Genomic DNA, 14,047 nt, shown 5'->3' with positions numbered 1-14,047 from the left:
AGTGTCTTGGTCACTTCACAGTTTTTATCTTTGGCCTTTGGAGATCTGCTAAGTTTCTGTGACCAGTTCACTGTCCCTGGGAAATATATGCTGCATAAATTGAAGATTGTAGGGAAAGGCTTAAGGTCACAAAGATTCCATTCAAAGAGACACCTCATTTTTTCTGTCAAGGAAATCCTTGAGAGCCACACTTCATTCCACAGTCTGTGCTGTCCTTTTCACTGACCCTGACAAGGCAGCATCCATTCTTGGGTTCTCAGTAAACATTTCCACATCTGATGTTCTCAGAGGACAGTGAGATTTAATGCTGCACTTTGGTCATGTTTCCTGTCTAGACTACACCACTCATTGTCCATCTTTTCCGTCATGGATGTAGACATGCAGAGCCATATAAAAGGAAGATGGCATAGGATCCCCTGGCAGTAGCAAACATTCATTCTATGGCTCCAGGGTACATGCTATCATCCTTAAGAGGGTTGGCAGCTCCTCAAAATATGAGGATGTCCTAATTTTGAGACTGAAGGTCAGGGACTGACTCATTCACCCTCTTCTTCGTCATCCTTTGCTTGTCCCATTTCTTCTTTATTTTTGCTCTTCTACAGATACTGAATCTGGACAACTTTGAACTGCCAAGTCTTATGGGGTGCTTGAGGAGGCTTTTCCTGCCCTTCTTTTGAGTTCTTTTCTGGGACTACTGTCCTTTCGCAGGACAGGGGTCAAGTCTTTGTCTGAAATGGGCAGAACTGAGCCTGCACCCATCCTTTACCCATCTTTCTTATTGTGAGGGTTGGAGCTGCTGCCCTACCGCTTAGGCCAAGGTGTAGTCCGGGGACTCCCAAATCTCTTTCTACACCAATGGAGAGTCATACATTGTCGGAGCTCCCTGAGGGAGACCCTTCCTTTTTCACTTCTTCTGCATATGAACCACATTAGGCAACGTTTCACCACTAGACGGCATATCCATTTTTGTGCACCCTACCACCAAGTGCTTTCTGAAAGGCCTCAACAATATTTACCCTGAAGTGTGAGCTCCTACTCTACCATGGGATTTCAGCTTAGTTCTCCAGGGCATCACCAGATGCCTGTTTGAACCATTAACAACATGCTGCTTCTCCACCTGTCAATGAAGATGGCTTTTCTAGTTGCCATTATATCGGCAAGATGGGTGGGAGAATTAGGGTCCCTCGTGGCTGATCCACCCTACACAATATTGTCTGAAGATACAATTACTCTTAAACCACATCCTAAGTTTTTATCTAAGATCACCTCACCATTCCAACTTAACCAACCCATCCACTTACCAACATTCTACACTACAGGTAATCAGGAATTCACACTACATACCCTCGACGTACACAGGGCCATGGCATTTTATGCAGACAGAACAAAACCATTTTGCAGGTCCCTGAAATTATTTGTTTCAATCACTGATCAAACAGAGATGCCATATCCAAAAGGATTTCGGATTGCATCAAGCTGTGTTATCACCAACATAACCTGCAACTCCCTACGGGGATTTGCACACATTCCACCAGAGCAATATCAACTCTGATAGTATTTCTGAACAATGTTCCCGTTACAGACACCTGAAGAGAAGCAACCCTCTGGGCTTTTGCCCATACATTTATACAACATTATGCATTAGAACAGTATGCAACTTCGGATGCACTACTTGGACTCACTATATTATCATCTGCCATGACTTCAACTCCGAAGCCCCTTCCTTCCATAGGAGAGCACTGCTCTGAAGTCACCTAAAGTGGAGCACCCACACGGACATCACTCGAAGAAGAAGAGAGGATTACTCACTGTGTGCAGTAGCTGAGGTTCTTCGAGATGTGTCCCCCTGTGGGTGCTCTACTACCCTTCCTTCTCCCCTCTACTTCAGAGTTTCACAAACTAAATGCTCTGCAGTAGAGAAGGAATGGTGTGTGTGTGTGTTGGTCAGGACTACGTTCTCTATCTGCTGGAGACAGAAACAACTGAAGGCAGAGAGGTAGTCTGACTCTTATATAGGAGGGTATGCCTATCGAAGGTCTTTGGTATGTTTACACTGCAATAATGGGTTGTGACTGCAGCTCACATAAACAAACCTGAATTAGCTAGATCAAAGCTAGCTCAGGACCTGGAGCAATGAAGCCACAGGTTGGGAATAACTATAATCCACGTGCCTGGACAGACACAGATGATCAAAGACAGAATAGGAGTTTACACATTTAATTCCAACTCCTGCATGTAATTTTATACAGTCTAACTGGTCTTTTCCCATCTCTATTTTCTATGATTCAACTATTAACTCCAACACAGATCTAAAGGCTTTTGTCAGCTCAAGTTTGCAAAGGTATCTACTTAAGCCTTAACTAATTTGTGAAGAAGAGTCTGTGTTATGAGAATAAAAGTTCTGGAACAATAAAAGTAATATTGATGGATTAATGTGCTATCAAGAATAAAATTTTCCATATTAGAAACCTGATCTTAGAGACATCTAGTGGTTCAATAAGAGGACTCATCAGCTCAGTAAAAATCACAGTTGTTCCACAAGACTGTAGATTCTCATATATAAGATCCTCATAAATCAGGTAACCAGCGGTGAAAAAGAAATTGGTCTAACTGCATGTGGATACAAATTTATGATTAAAAAATGGATTTTTAATTTAAATATATTTTTATGTTTAAAAATATACCTATTTAAAATTAAATTTGAAATTATGACAACTGATATTATGATCAACACTTAAATATTATTATTCTTTTAATAGTTTATAGTAAGGAATATGTGTTCATTCCAAAGTTTTAAAGAAAGTCAAACCACTGAATTGAAGGAAGTCAATGGCTAAGCACCTGTAACCAGAGTTTGTTGAAGTGCTAAAACCAGCTTTTGACAGCATTAACTTCTTCTGCAGGGGCAGAGAGACTATTTCCTTAATTTCAGTTTTCCCAATAAGGACAGTTCATTAATTCATTCAAAGCTGAGAAATTGAACGGGAGTGGAAAAAAGCAGGAAAACTTGAGGTGAGAGAGGTAGATATCTACTAGATCTAAAATCATGGAGACCAGAAACAATCAGTTCAATTCACTAACCAAAGATAATACTTACTTTGTTTAATAAGTCAGTTAGTTTGAAATGCAAAACATGTTTTAAATAAACTTTTTTCTTATGTATCTAGCTTATTTAAAGTAATTCTAACAGTTTTAAAATCCTGGTTTTGTGCATTTTTAAATGAATTCCAACTTCCATCCAAATGCAGATCAAAACAATTCACAAGTTAAAAAACCAACCAACTTGTAAATAGTAAATGCATCACTGACAATTGTCTAACATAAAAATGCAAAATTAAGAATTTAAATATATGTATGTTAAGCTATATAACTGCTTCAGTGTATAGATAAAGTGAATCCATATTGTCTGCAAAAAGTACCAAATTTAGTGTAAAGGCTATATTTAGTTGCAAATCAACATGTTTTAACGGTTACCAAGCAATGAAAATGTATCTTTTTTGGGAAAATAACTAAAAAGTACTAATACAGCACAAGATTACATTATTTAAATCGAAGTTTCCTGTATGCCTCTTAAAATCAGTGATTTTAATCAATCCACCCTGACCTAAACTGTATTAACAGAAAACACAAAACACGAAAACTAAGGCCTTGGCTACACTTACCCGCTAGTTCGGCGGCTGGCAATCGAACTTCTGGGTTCGACTTATCGCATCTAGTCTGGATGCGATAAGTCGAACCCGGAAGTGCTCGCCGTCGACTGCGGTACTCCAGCTCGGCGAGAGGAGTACCGCGGAGTCGACGGGGGAGCCCACCTGCCGAGTGTGGACCAAGGTAAGTTCGAACTAAGGTACTTCGACTTCAGCTACGTTATTCACGTAGCTGAAGTTGCGTACCTTAGTTCGAATTAGGGGGGTAGTGTAGACCAAGCCTAAGTAAATATGTCTGTAAACCAGATTCAGAAGTGTGGAAACTGATCAGTTAAGTGCATGCAGACAAGAGAAGGATCAACATGAGCCTTGTGCATATTAATCGAGAAGCATTTTCCTAAATTCCTTCAGAGTGACAAGGGGAAAGTGAGACATCAAAACATTCTCCACCATCTCAAGTGCCAACCTGTTGGGTACCAAGATTCCAGATTGAGATCTAAAAAGATGCTCTAGTTCCACGTGATCAAAGCAGGCAAGAACCTCACTCCAATAGGACTGGCTACTACCATCCCCAGCTCGGAGCATGCTCTCTCTCACCCAAAAAGGAAGCTCTGAAAAATATCCTTGAAACTTTGGTGAGTCCTGTACTTGGTTAGAACCATTACTACTTTATAAAGTGGAATAAAAGGACCATGTGAGTTCTTCATCAAAGGAGAGAGAATTTGTGCATTGCCTCTGTGGTCTGCACACTACCATTTTGCAAAACAACTGGCAGTTGTGTGTGGCAAATAGACTTCTTAGATTTACTTCATAAGCCCCAGATCTAAGAATCACTTGTGAGGGACTATTTTCAGTTTGCTGAACTTGTGCCATTGTCATCTCCGTTTCTCCCAGGAAAAGGCAGCTAAGCATGTCTTATGGGGCATTGCCCAGGTCCTCATCACATGGACCCTGACAGAGATAACCTGATCCACTCTTCCTACATAAATTATCACAGACTGATTTCTGATGTCTTTTGGGACATTTAGTCAACAATGCTTCAGACACATACAGGGTTATCCTCGTCTTCAGGATACTAATATAGTTTAGATTTCTAGGGAGGCAATGAGCTGAGTGTGGAACCTCCTTCTGTACACACTACCCTTCACTCAGTGGATTCGTATACGGCTAATACAATATGTACTGAAGAAATATGGAAGTCTCTCTTAATTATAAATTGTTCTCACAATGCCACTATGTCAGAGTATCTCAGGGTGTTTATTACTCAGATGTGGCAAGAGACTGGGTGACTTGTGATCAACTGGGATATCAGGCCGAACCCAGGTTGCCTTGCTTGGTGGTATCTCACAGATACCACACCACAGTTCAATGACCATCTTCTGGCTCAATACCTGCAGTACAGTCAGGCTCTGGTAAATGATCCTGTCACATTCTTGCAAAGGGAATGAAGGCTTTCATGTCTTACAGGGCTCCTACTCTCTCTCGAGGACAAGAAGTGATATGTAGTTTTAGCTTTTTACTATAAGCCTTTGAGACTTAAGCACCCTATTTGCAGCATGGATCAATACTTTGCTCTTTCAAGATGTTGCCCTTGGCTAAGCTGCCAAGACAAAAAACACATGCACTTACATTATGTATGGATATGCTGCTATAGCCACTAGGGATCTTAGGTTATGTGGGGGTTGATTTCATCCCCAAACTCTTTCTGCTGCTGCTGTTTAAGTAAACTACAGGAAGCACCAGGGAACAGCTTGCTGTCTGTACACCAAGTTCTATGGCACTGAAGCCTGATTTCTCCAAAGTCCAGGATTCCATGACACCACAGCTTAGTTAGGTATCCCTCCCCTTTGAAGGGAGAATGGGAAGGAAATTCCATAAAATCAATCTTCCACATATACATTGGGCCTTTTTCCTTTCACACCGGAAGGATAGAATGGGCCCTAAATTAGTTGTTCTTGAGAAATAATCTAGAGAAGTAAATCCTCTGTGATGCTGTATGGAATCTGGGGGACACTTGAGGATATTATGAAAATCAAATTGTAAAACTGTAATGAGTTTTGCCAGATAGGCCATGTAAGGTATCTGCAAAAATGTTATAATTTGCCAGATATGATAATCTCATTTCTGTGTTTGTATCACCTTTGTATTACGAGTTATAGATATGTATGTCTGTCTGCATTTTAAACTTGGGCTATGCTTCTGGGGGACACCCCCAGACAGTTTGGGCATCAGCTCCGCCTAGTCTGCTTGATGGACCATTAAGACCATCAGCTATACAGGTGACCCATTGAGAGAAGGCAGATAACACCTTATAACTCAGCAAGGCATACAGGGGCATGCCTATGGACAGAACTCTAAGGCTTTCAGGCCATGTGCTGGGCAGCTTCTGTTTGAAACAAAGGAAGCAAAGGCAGCATGGCAAAAACAATATAAAAGGCACCTGCATCTTCTCCATTTTGTCTTCAACTCTGGAGGAACTTTGCTACAACCTGAAGCTCTGAATAAAGGACTGAATGACCGATCCAAGCTGTGGATGTATTCCAGAGGGCCTTTCAAGCCAGTAAACTCACCAATACTGCAAGGATCCTGATATATGGACTTTGAAGGCTTTGTATGTATGTGACTATTTTACCATTTAACATCTCTCTTCTTGTTCTTTTTCTTTATAATAAACCTTTAGTTTTAGATACTAAAGGATTGGCTGGCAGCGTCGTATTTTGGATAAGATCCAAACCTATACTGACCTGGTAATATGGCTGAGCCTTTGGAGTCAGAAGAACATTTTGTATATGCGAGTAGAGTTTTAAAATAACTTCTCACTGTACTGGACCTAGGTGCTGATTGGGAGTCAGAGACTGGACTGAAACAAAGGGAGCTTTGTGATTTTTTCTTCTTCTTCTTGATAACCAGTATGGGGGATTAGAAACACAGTTTGTGACTGGTTGGGGAGTTTAAACTGCAGTGTTACCCACCAGTCTTGGGAAGATTTGCTCTCCCTTTTGCAGCCTGCCCTGACCTTGCCATTTCCAGTGAGGGCTGCCCCAAGCACCACTGGGTCACATCCTCAAGTTGACTACATTTTAAGAATCTTGCTGTTTATCAATATCATAAGTACTATACTAAAGATATTACACAGAAACAATTTTTGTACCATTACAGTTCAGAATCTAAATTAAAATATGGTAATTAAATACTACTTTGAAATAAAGGATAAAAGTTCTATATTTAACAAATGACATGATATATTAACCATTATCCTAAATAGTGGTATTCTATGCCATGTATTTTCTTTATTAATGTTTAAATCAATAAAAACACAAACTTACCTTTGGATATATTATTGTATCCAGAATATTTGTATTCCATACAACTGGCTGCTTTTTAACATAATGCAACTGTCAAAGGTGTAAAGATATACATGCAATTTTGTAGATGCAATTCTGTTATTCAGAAGAATGGGCTCTGAATATTGGGGTTTGCTTCTTCTTTATTTTCCTTACTATATGTTACCTACCTCCTTAAGGCTTAAGACTGGAGTGACGTTTCTAATTTGATGTATCTTTCTAAAGTGGGTTTTATATACATGCAATACATTTCAAGCATGCATTATGCTAATTGTTTTTATTTTGGGATGTGAAATAAAGCCTTGGAGGAGGCTGTTATTTCAGTGCATTATGTCATGCACATCAAGACTTGAGTGGTCTTTACTCACTGAGGAGAGAAAAAGACACTATAGGCCTACAGCCACCCTGAACGCAGGAGAGGATGTTGTGAGCATACAGCAGTTATTTTTTCAATCTGAGCACTAAATATGCTTTAGTTGCCAGCTTTCAAGACCTTGATTTCTACAAGAGTAGCAAGCAAAGAACGAGGAAAAGTGAGAGGATAACCCAGCACCTGTTTCTCTCCACCCGAGTTTCCAAACGTGTGGCGGAAGCCATTCTGAATGACATTTGAGATCCCTTCCATGCTGAAGCGCTAAAGATAGCAAAAACATGGCAGAAAAAGAAGGGGACAGAGAAACAAGTTCAAAGACTATTAGTGAGCATTTACCCAGACAACGTAAGTAAGATGAATGCCAGAGACAAGCTGTTAGAATGTGTTACAATATATTTTAACATGTCTGTTTGCTGATCATATGCAGAAGAAAGCTTTTATAGAGGGATTTATGATTAATAAATATGAACAACCATATAAATTAAAAAAAACTGACCTGATTTCATAAAATTTTTTGCACAGAGTCAGAGGCAAAAAACTTTATATGGCAGACCACATGTTTATACATAAGTACATCCACTTAGTTCTTATTTAAAAAATGTTTAAATCTAGACTAAGATTTTAAAATATATTAAGAGTATCTGAAATACTGTAAATAGGCTGATAAAGATCTTCATAGTTTATTTCAGAGACAGCCCCTCTTATAAAGTTATTATTCAAACACTATCATATTTAAAGGTACACTGCTGACATTTAATATTTTTATGAAGTCCGATGGAGTATATACACTACCAATTAAAAATGTTTTATAAAAATTACTTTTACATTATTCTACTAAGAATTTTATGCTTTTGTATTTCCTCTGCTACAATAACAGCAACAATTAACCACAGTAATAATTAACTGTATTCCCATAATTATGCTGATATCAAAAATGAACAAAGTTAGTTAACTAAGCAGCTATATTAATTTCAAGCTCCATTAGAAACACGTGGAAGCCAAGTAAAAATAATCAAAATGTATCCTACCAAATCTGTCCTTTCGTTATTTTCATTCCACTCTTGTTTACTCAAGGAAGGAAGTTTAACAGATCCACACTTCTGAGACTCAGTCTCACACATGAAATTCAGAAGCTGACAAACTAAAAAGTAAGTAACCCCAGGATATTCATAGAGAGCTGTGATTTTATATAAATATAATGTTACACGTGTACATTTCCCTGCATTTAATTTTTTTAAAGGAAGAATTAAATGCTATGTTAATACAATGTTAAGTTTGTAAATTTAACACACAAAATTCAGGAAATGAAAAAGTGAAGGCTCTCAAAGGCACCTTAATGCGCTTTCTTGGAATATACTAAAATATTTTTGTGATTCTAGGCACTCCTGTATCCATATCATACAGACTACTGCAATAATATTTGTACAAAATACGTCATGAGGTATCATATGAAAGTTAATAACACGCTGGTTATTAATAGAATTGTGAAATCCATGTGTTAACCTCATATGTGAAGTTATGAATTCCCTTTGTCTGATGTTACTAAAAATGTTTGAGACCAGACAGCTTAGCCTAGGTGAAGGTGATAAACATGCCTGTCATAGACAAAGGAATGTGGGTTTACCTCAGTATACATACTGGCAGTAAACAAAGCCATCGAGCTAAACTGGTGGGGGTTATCCTGAACTCGAGAGACATTGAATTAATATGGCTCATTCACCCCAGAAAAACACAGGAGATTGAATCCCCAGAAGGGCTTCCTGACTTGGAAGACATCCCTTTGGAGATGTAAGGAACAGAGACAGACTCCATCTTTATCCTTCACCCTAAGCCATTTGATCTCCATGATGGGTCCTAGCCAGCCCGGCCAGTAAAAGCTGAAAAGGAGACTGTGGGTGAGAGAAACCATCTTGAACAAAGACTGCATCATGCTACATTAAGTATTAGTCTTTTAGATGTGTGGTTTCACTTTTATTTTCTTGTAACCATTTCTACCTTTATCCCTTTTATCTGGTATCACTTAACCCATGGCTCATTTGTAATAAACTTGTTTTCTTTCATTATAAATCATCAATGTTGTGTACTTCAGTAAAGTGTGTGCTTCTAGAAAGCTAATAGGTTGGAGTGTTTTATTGTCTCTGTAAAGACAGTGAACCTATCATTTCTCTGGCAGGGTCGAGTGAGATAGACTAGTCTCTGCAGTAGGATGATTTTGGGACAAATATAGGACTAAAAGGGTACTATGGTCAGCTTGCAAGGAGCAATCAGGTTGGGCAAAGCTAGGGTGAGGCTTGTGGGCTGCTGGGGTCAGAGCCCTAACCTAGATCAAAGCTACACAGTCACAATGAACCCAGGATTACATGGCAGATGGTGACTGAGCCTGGGTGAACCCCAGAACATCACAATTTTACATCTTCAAAGTCCTGAATGAACATTAAACTACTCTTCACAGTACTTTTGTTAAGTAGGTTAAAAAAACCTTTATATTCATTTTACAGTTCAAGAAAACAAAGAGCAAAGCGATTTGCCCAAAGTCTATCTGTAAGTAAAGGGCAAAATGGGAATTAGAATATTTGATTACTACTTATCTTGTTAAATATTTGGTTTCAAACACATCTGCAATGGAATTATTCTTGCTACAGTAAGAAAGACTTAATATTTCCAGTTTTCGTCTTTACATATAAAATACCATTGCACTACTGAAGACTTTTGCGTTTTAACAATAGTAGACACTTCTTTGCTTTCCACACAAAATTGCTTGAACTTGCAATTTGAAAATACACTTTTGAAAACTGACCTATTTGTTTAGCTGCCTATAAAAAACGTTACGTGATTAACTTTATGTAACCATTTAAACCTAGGCCTAGGATCCTGGACATATGTAACAATCTATATTTAAACATCTCAACCGAAGTAGGTTTTTCAAAGGTGATTAACTCCTGCAGTCTTCATTACCATCAATGGAATCTGGGGTTGCTCAACATCTCTGAAAAAGCAGGCCAATTCTACTTAGATGTCTAAATATGTATTTAGGAGCCTAACTTTAGGCAACCTAGTTTGAAAATGTCCTATATCAGGGGCTGCATACCTACATGTAGAAGTGTCAAGTCCATTTATTTGAAACTCCAAAATTGAATGGTTTGAGCCACCCCATGTCATTATTTTTCTCTTTATAAAAGTTAATTTAGAATACCACCTTTTGCTATCCCATGATAAAAAAAAAAAAAAAAAAAACGAGTGCATTTTCTATAAGCTTTTAACTGAATTTCCAATATCACTCAGTAAAAACAAGCTAAACCTATTTTATACAAGGAATTTATTCCTTACACATGCTGTTTCTTTTTGAGATTAGAGTTTTCCTAAATTTACTGGTGTATAAAGAGAGTGACTTTTAATTATGTTTGGTATAGTCTTTCAAATTTTAGTCATTTACATACAATTCTCTTAATACCCTTGCTTAAAAACAATGATAATGTTCACCCTCTGATCGGTCCTGCTTATGTCACAAAGACAAGCAATTCTTTCCCTTAAGCTTCAGCTATTCTCCTCTAAGGGTTTGTCTACACAATTTTTGTACTGATTTAACTATACCTGTTTAGATACGGATATAGTTAAAATCTGTGCAACCCTTAAAGTGGATATAGATATGCTGATAAGAGTATTTATATTAATTATAACTTATTTTGGTAAATCTGCAGATATTCAGATTCTAGACAGTCCAAGGTTTCATTAAAAAAAAATTCTATCCTTTATGCTTGGAAGACAGTCTTCTCAATTCAAACTTAAGTAACTCTTTCTAGAACTGAAACAAGAACGTCAAGAAAGATGTGAACTGCCCCGCATTCATCTCACATATGTTAGCTGAATCCTAAATAAGACACTTACAAGGTCTAAAAATGCAGACAGGCAACTGAGCGTGCAGTATGCACATACAATCCCATGCTTGTCAGTACAACAAAGCTTAAGAACTACCACTTTTCAATATTTTTAAATTAAGCTGTTTCAGAATTAAAGAGTATCTTGTTTAGTCAAATAAAATAATTGTTTGAAGAAAAGAGAGACCATGTACTAATATCACACATCACAATTTATATCACTTAAAAGCAACAGGAGACGTGTGACTGAATATCCCAGTTCCATATCCCCTGGGAAGAAAGGGATCTGAGAATTAGAGGCCAAGATGGCACACAGTGGACCCAGAGGTCACAAGATTGCTTCTTGGGAGGTATCCAAATAATTTATTTGCTGTTCAGCTGCTGAATCTCATTCCTGAGGATAAAACCCAGAATAGTGGATCTAGATATCTAACTTCCTTCAAGGAAGGCTACAAAATATATACTCACTTATGCTGGTCGCCTCTGAAATAGTTTACTACTCAATGAAAAATTAATATATATCCCTTGATGAAAGGTGGATCCCTTACTCAATGCAAACAGAGTTTACAAGCGTGCTGCTTTAAATTTGTGTTCGGTTAAAGGGTCAGTGCGCCAACATTATTATTTACCCTGTTCTTCTTTACAGTGGCTAACATTATTGTGATATAAAACCCTTCATAATCTATGACCTAAGTAGTAAAGCAGTTGAACCCTATAAACCTTCCCAGTAGTTACAATTGCTTTCTGTCCTTGTACACAGTGAAGGCCAGACAATTTTCAGTCAATGGCATGATACAAGTCCCATTATTTTCAGCACCCTCAACCTTGTTCTCTTTTCTGTTTGTAACCCTCTTTTCGCTCCTATTCTTTGAAGAGGGTTGCCATATAAAAAGTCTGCATTTGTCAACTATTCCCAAACATCAGGGGGTAGCCGTGTTAGTCTGTATCTACAAAAACAACAAGGAGTCTGGTGGTACCTTAAAGACTAACAGATTTATTTGGGCATAAGCTTTCGTGGATAAAAACCTCACTTCTTCAGATGCATAGAGTGAAAGTTACAGATGCAGGCATTATATACTGACACATGGAGAGCAGGGAGTTACTTCCCAAGTGGAGAACCAGTGTTGACAGGGACAATTCAATCAGGGTGGATGTAGTCCACTCCCAATAATAGATGAGGAGGTGTCAATTCCAGGAGAGGAAAAGCTGCTTCTGTAATGAGCCAGCCACTCCCAGTCCCTATTCAAGCCCAGATTAATGGTGTTAAATTTGCAAATGAATTTTAGTTCTGCTGTTTCTCTTTGAAGGCTGTTTCTGAAGTTTTTTTGTTCAATGATAGTGACTTTTAAATCTGTAATAGAATGACCAGGGAGACTGAAGTGTTCACTTACTGGCTTATGTATGTTACCATTCCTGATGTCCGATTTATTCTTTTGCGGAGGGACTGTCTGGTTTGGCCAATGTACATGGCAGAGGGGCATTGCTGGCACATGATGGCATATATAACATTAGTGGATGTGCAGGTGAATGAGCCCTTGATGGTGTGGCTGATGTGGTTGGGTCCTCCGATGGTGTCGCCAGAGTAGATAGGGGGACAGAGTAGGTAATGAGGTTTGCTACAGGAATTGGTTCCTGGGTTGGTGTTTCTGTGGTCTCAAAGAGAAACAGCAGAACTAAAATTCATTTGCAAATGAATTGACACCTCCTCATCTATTATTGGGAGTGGACTACATCCACTCTGACTGAATTGGCTGTCAACACTGGTTCTCCATTTGCGAAGTAACTCCCTGCTCTCCATGTGTCAGTATATAAGGACTGCATCTGTAACTTTCACTCTATGCATCTGAAGAAGTGAGTTTTTACCCACGAAAGCTTATGCCCAAATAAATCTGTTAGTCTTTAAGGTGCCACCAGACTCCTTGTTGTCACTGTTTGGGAATAACATCACACTACTACTGTTTTTCCTCTGCTTTTGCAAGGATGTAGTAACTGCAGTAGTAGCTTAATCAATACTGACTTCTTACTGGCTTCCACTATATTCACTGGGAATTAATCCCTTTCATCTGGTTTGTAAATGGCAAGAAGAAAATTTGGTTTGATTTAGATATACATTTTGGCAGGTTAATCTTAAATTTTAATGTAGGTTGCTTAGCTGCCTCATCACAGGCACCATATCAGCATATTAATTTTTAAAAAATATTCTCTAATCTATTATTGAGTGTATTTTCTGTTACCTGGTATACTTAGATTTGCTACTACTTACACTGTAAACCCAGCAGAAACAAAGTAATATTCCTATTTAGCATTTTCAGAATTAACAAAACAAAGTTTGTTGAACAGTCTAGGTTCCTCAGGGTAGGTGTTACTTGCCTTGTTTTGAATCAAATAAAAGTGATTTTTACATGATCCTGTAAACTGTCTGAGCATACCTTAAGTGGCAGTTTTGCTTAACAACTTTCAGATATACAGTAATTTTGATCTGACAGCAAACGCTTTCTACTAAAAAATTATACTACTACCATTTACATTCAATTTCCATTATTTTATGGTAGGCTAAACAACTGAAGAATACTTCTTATGTTCTCCTTCCTCCTCTCTCATTAACGAATAGTATTATGCACAACTTCTAACAAGTACAGGGGTTAACCGTACTTCTTCCGTCATCATATCAGTTTGATAACATCACAATGTGAAATGGGTGTGCACCTTTTCTTTCCCAGTGGAATGAGTTACAGAAATAAAGAGAATTATTTAGGTATAAACACTAGAATGCATGATAGGAACCATCACAATTAACCACAATGTTAC

General features: G+C 38.2%; 1 protein-coding gene and 1 long non-coding RNA gene across 5 annotated transcripts in view; one reads left to right on the top strand and one right to left on the bottom strand.

Annotated features, from left to right (window-relative positions):
* Positions 1 to 14,047, bottom strand: part of FEZ2 (fasciculation and elongation protein zeta 2) — a 57,722-nt gene that overhangs the window by 23,690 nt on the left and 19,985 nt on the right. For 2 of the 4 annotated variants that reach the window (XM_005296248.5, XM_008174306.4), the window contains exon 6: positions 7,545 to 7,625. The exons of the other annotated variants lie outside the window; for them this stretch is intronic. In XM_005296248.5, the coding sequence (XP_005296305.1) occupies positions 7,545 to 7,625 (81 nt within the window). The remainder of the gene's footprint in view (positions 1 to 7,544; positions 7,626 to 14,047) is intronic. 4 annotated transcript variants of the gene reach the window in all.
* Positions 7,488 to 9,384, top strand: LOC112060455 (uncharacterized). Its single transcript, XR_010600182.1, has 3 exons — positions 7,488 to 7,713; positions 8,443 to 8,512; positions 9,090 to 9,384. It is a non-coding gene; the product is annotated as an uncharacterized LOC112060455 (long non-coding RNA).

Source organism: Chrysemys picta, chromosome 3 (assembly GCF_011386835.1).
Source record: "Chrysemys picta bellii isolate R12L10 chromosome 3, ASM1138683v2, whole genome shotgun sequence".
In the NCBI taxonomy this organism is placed as follows: domain Eukaryota; kingdom Metazoa; phylum Chordata; order Testudines; family Emydidae; genus Chrysemys; species Chrysemys picta.
Note: the sequence above shows the minus strand (reverse complement) of the source record. Positions and strands in the feature narration are given on the sequence as shown.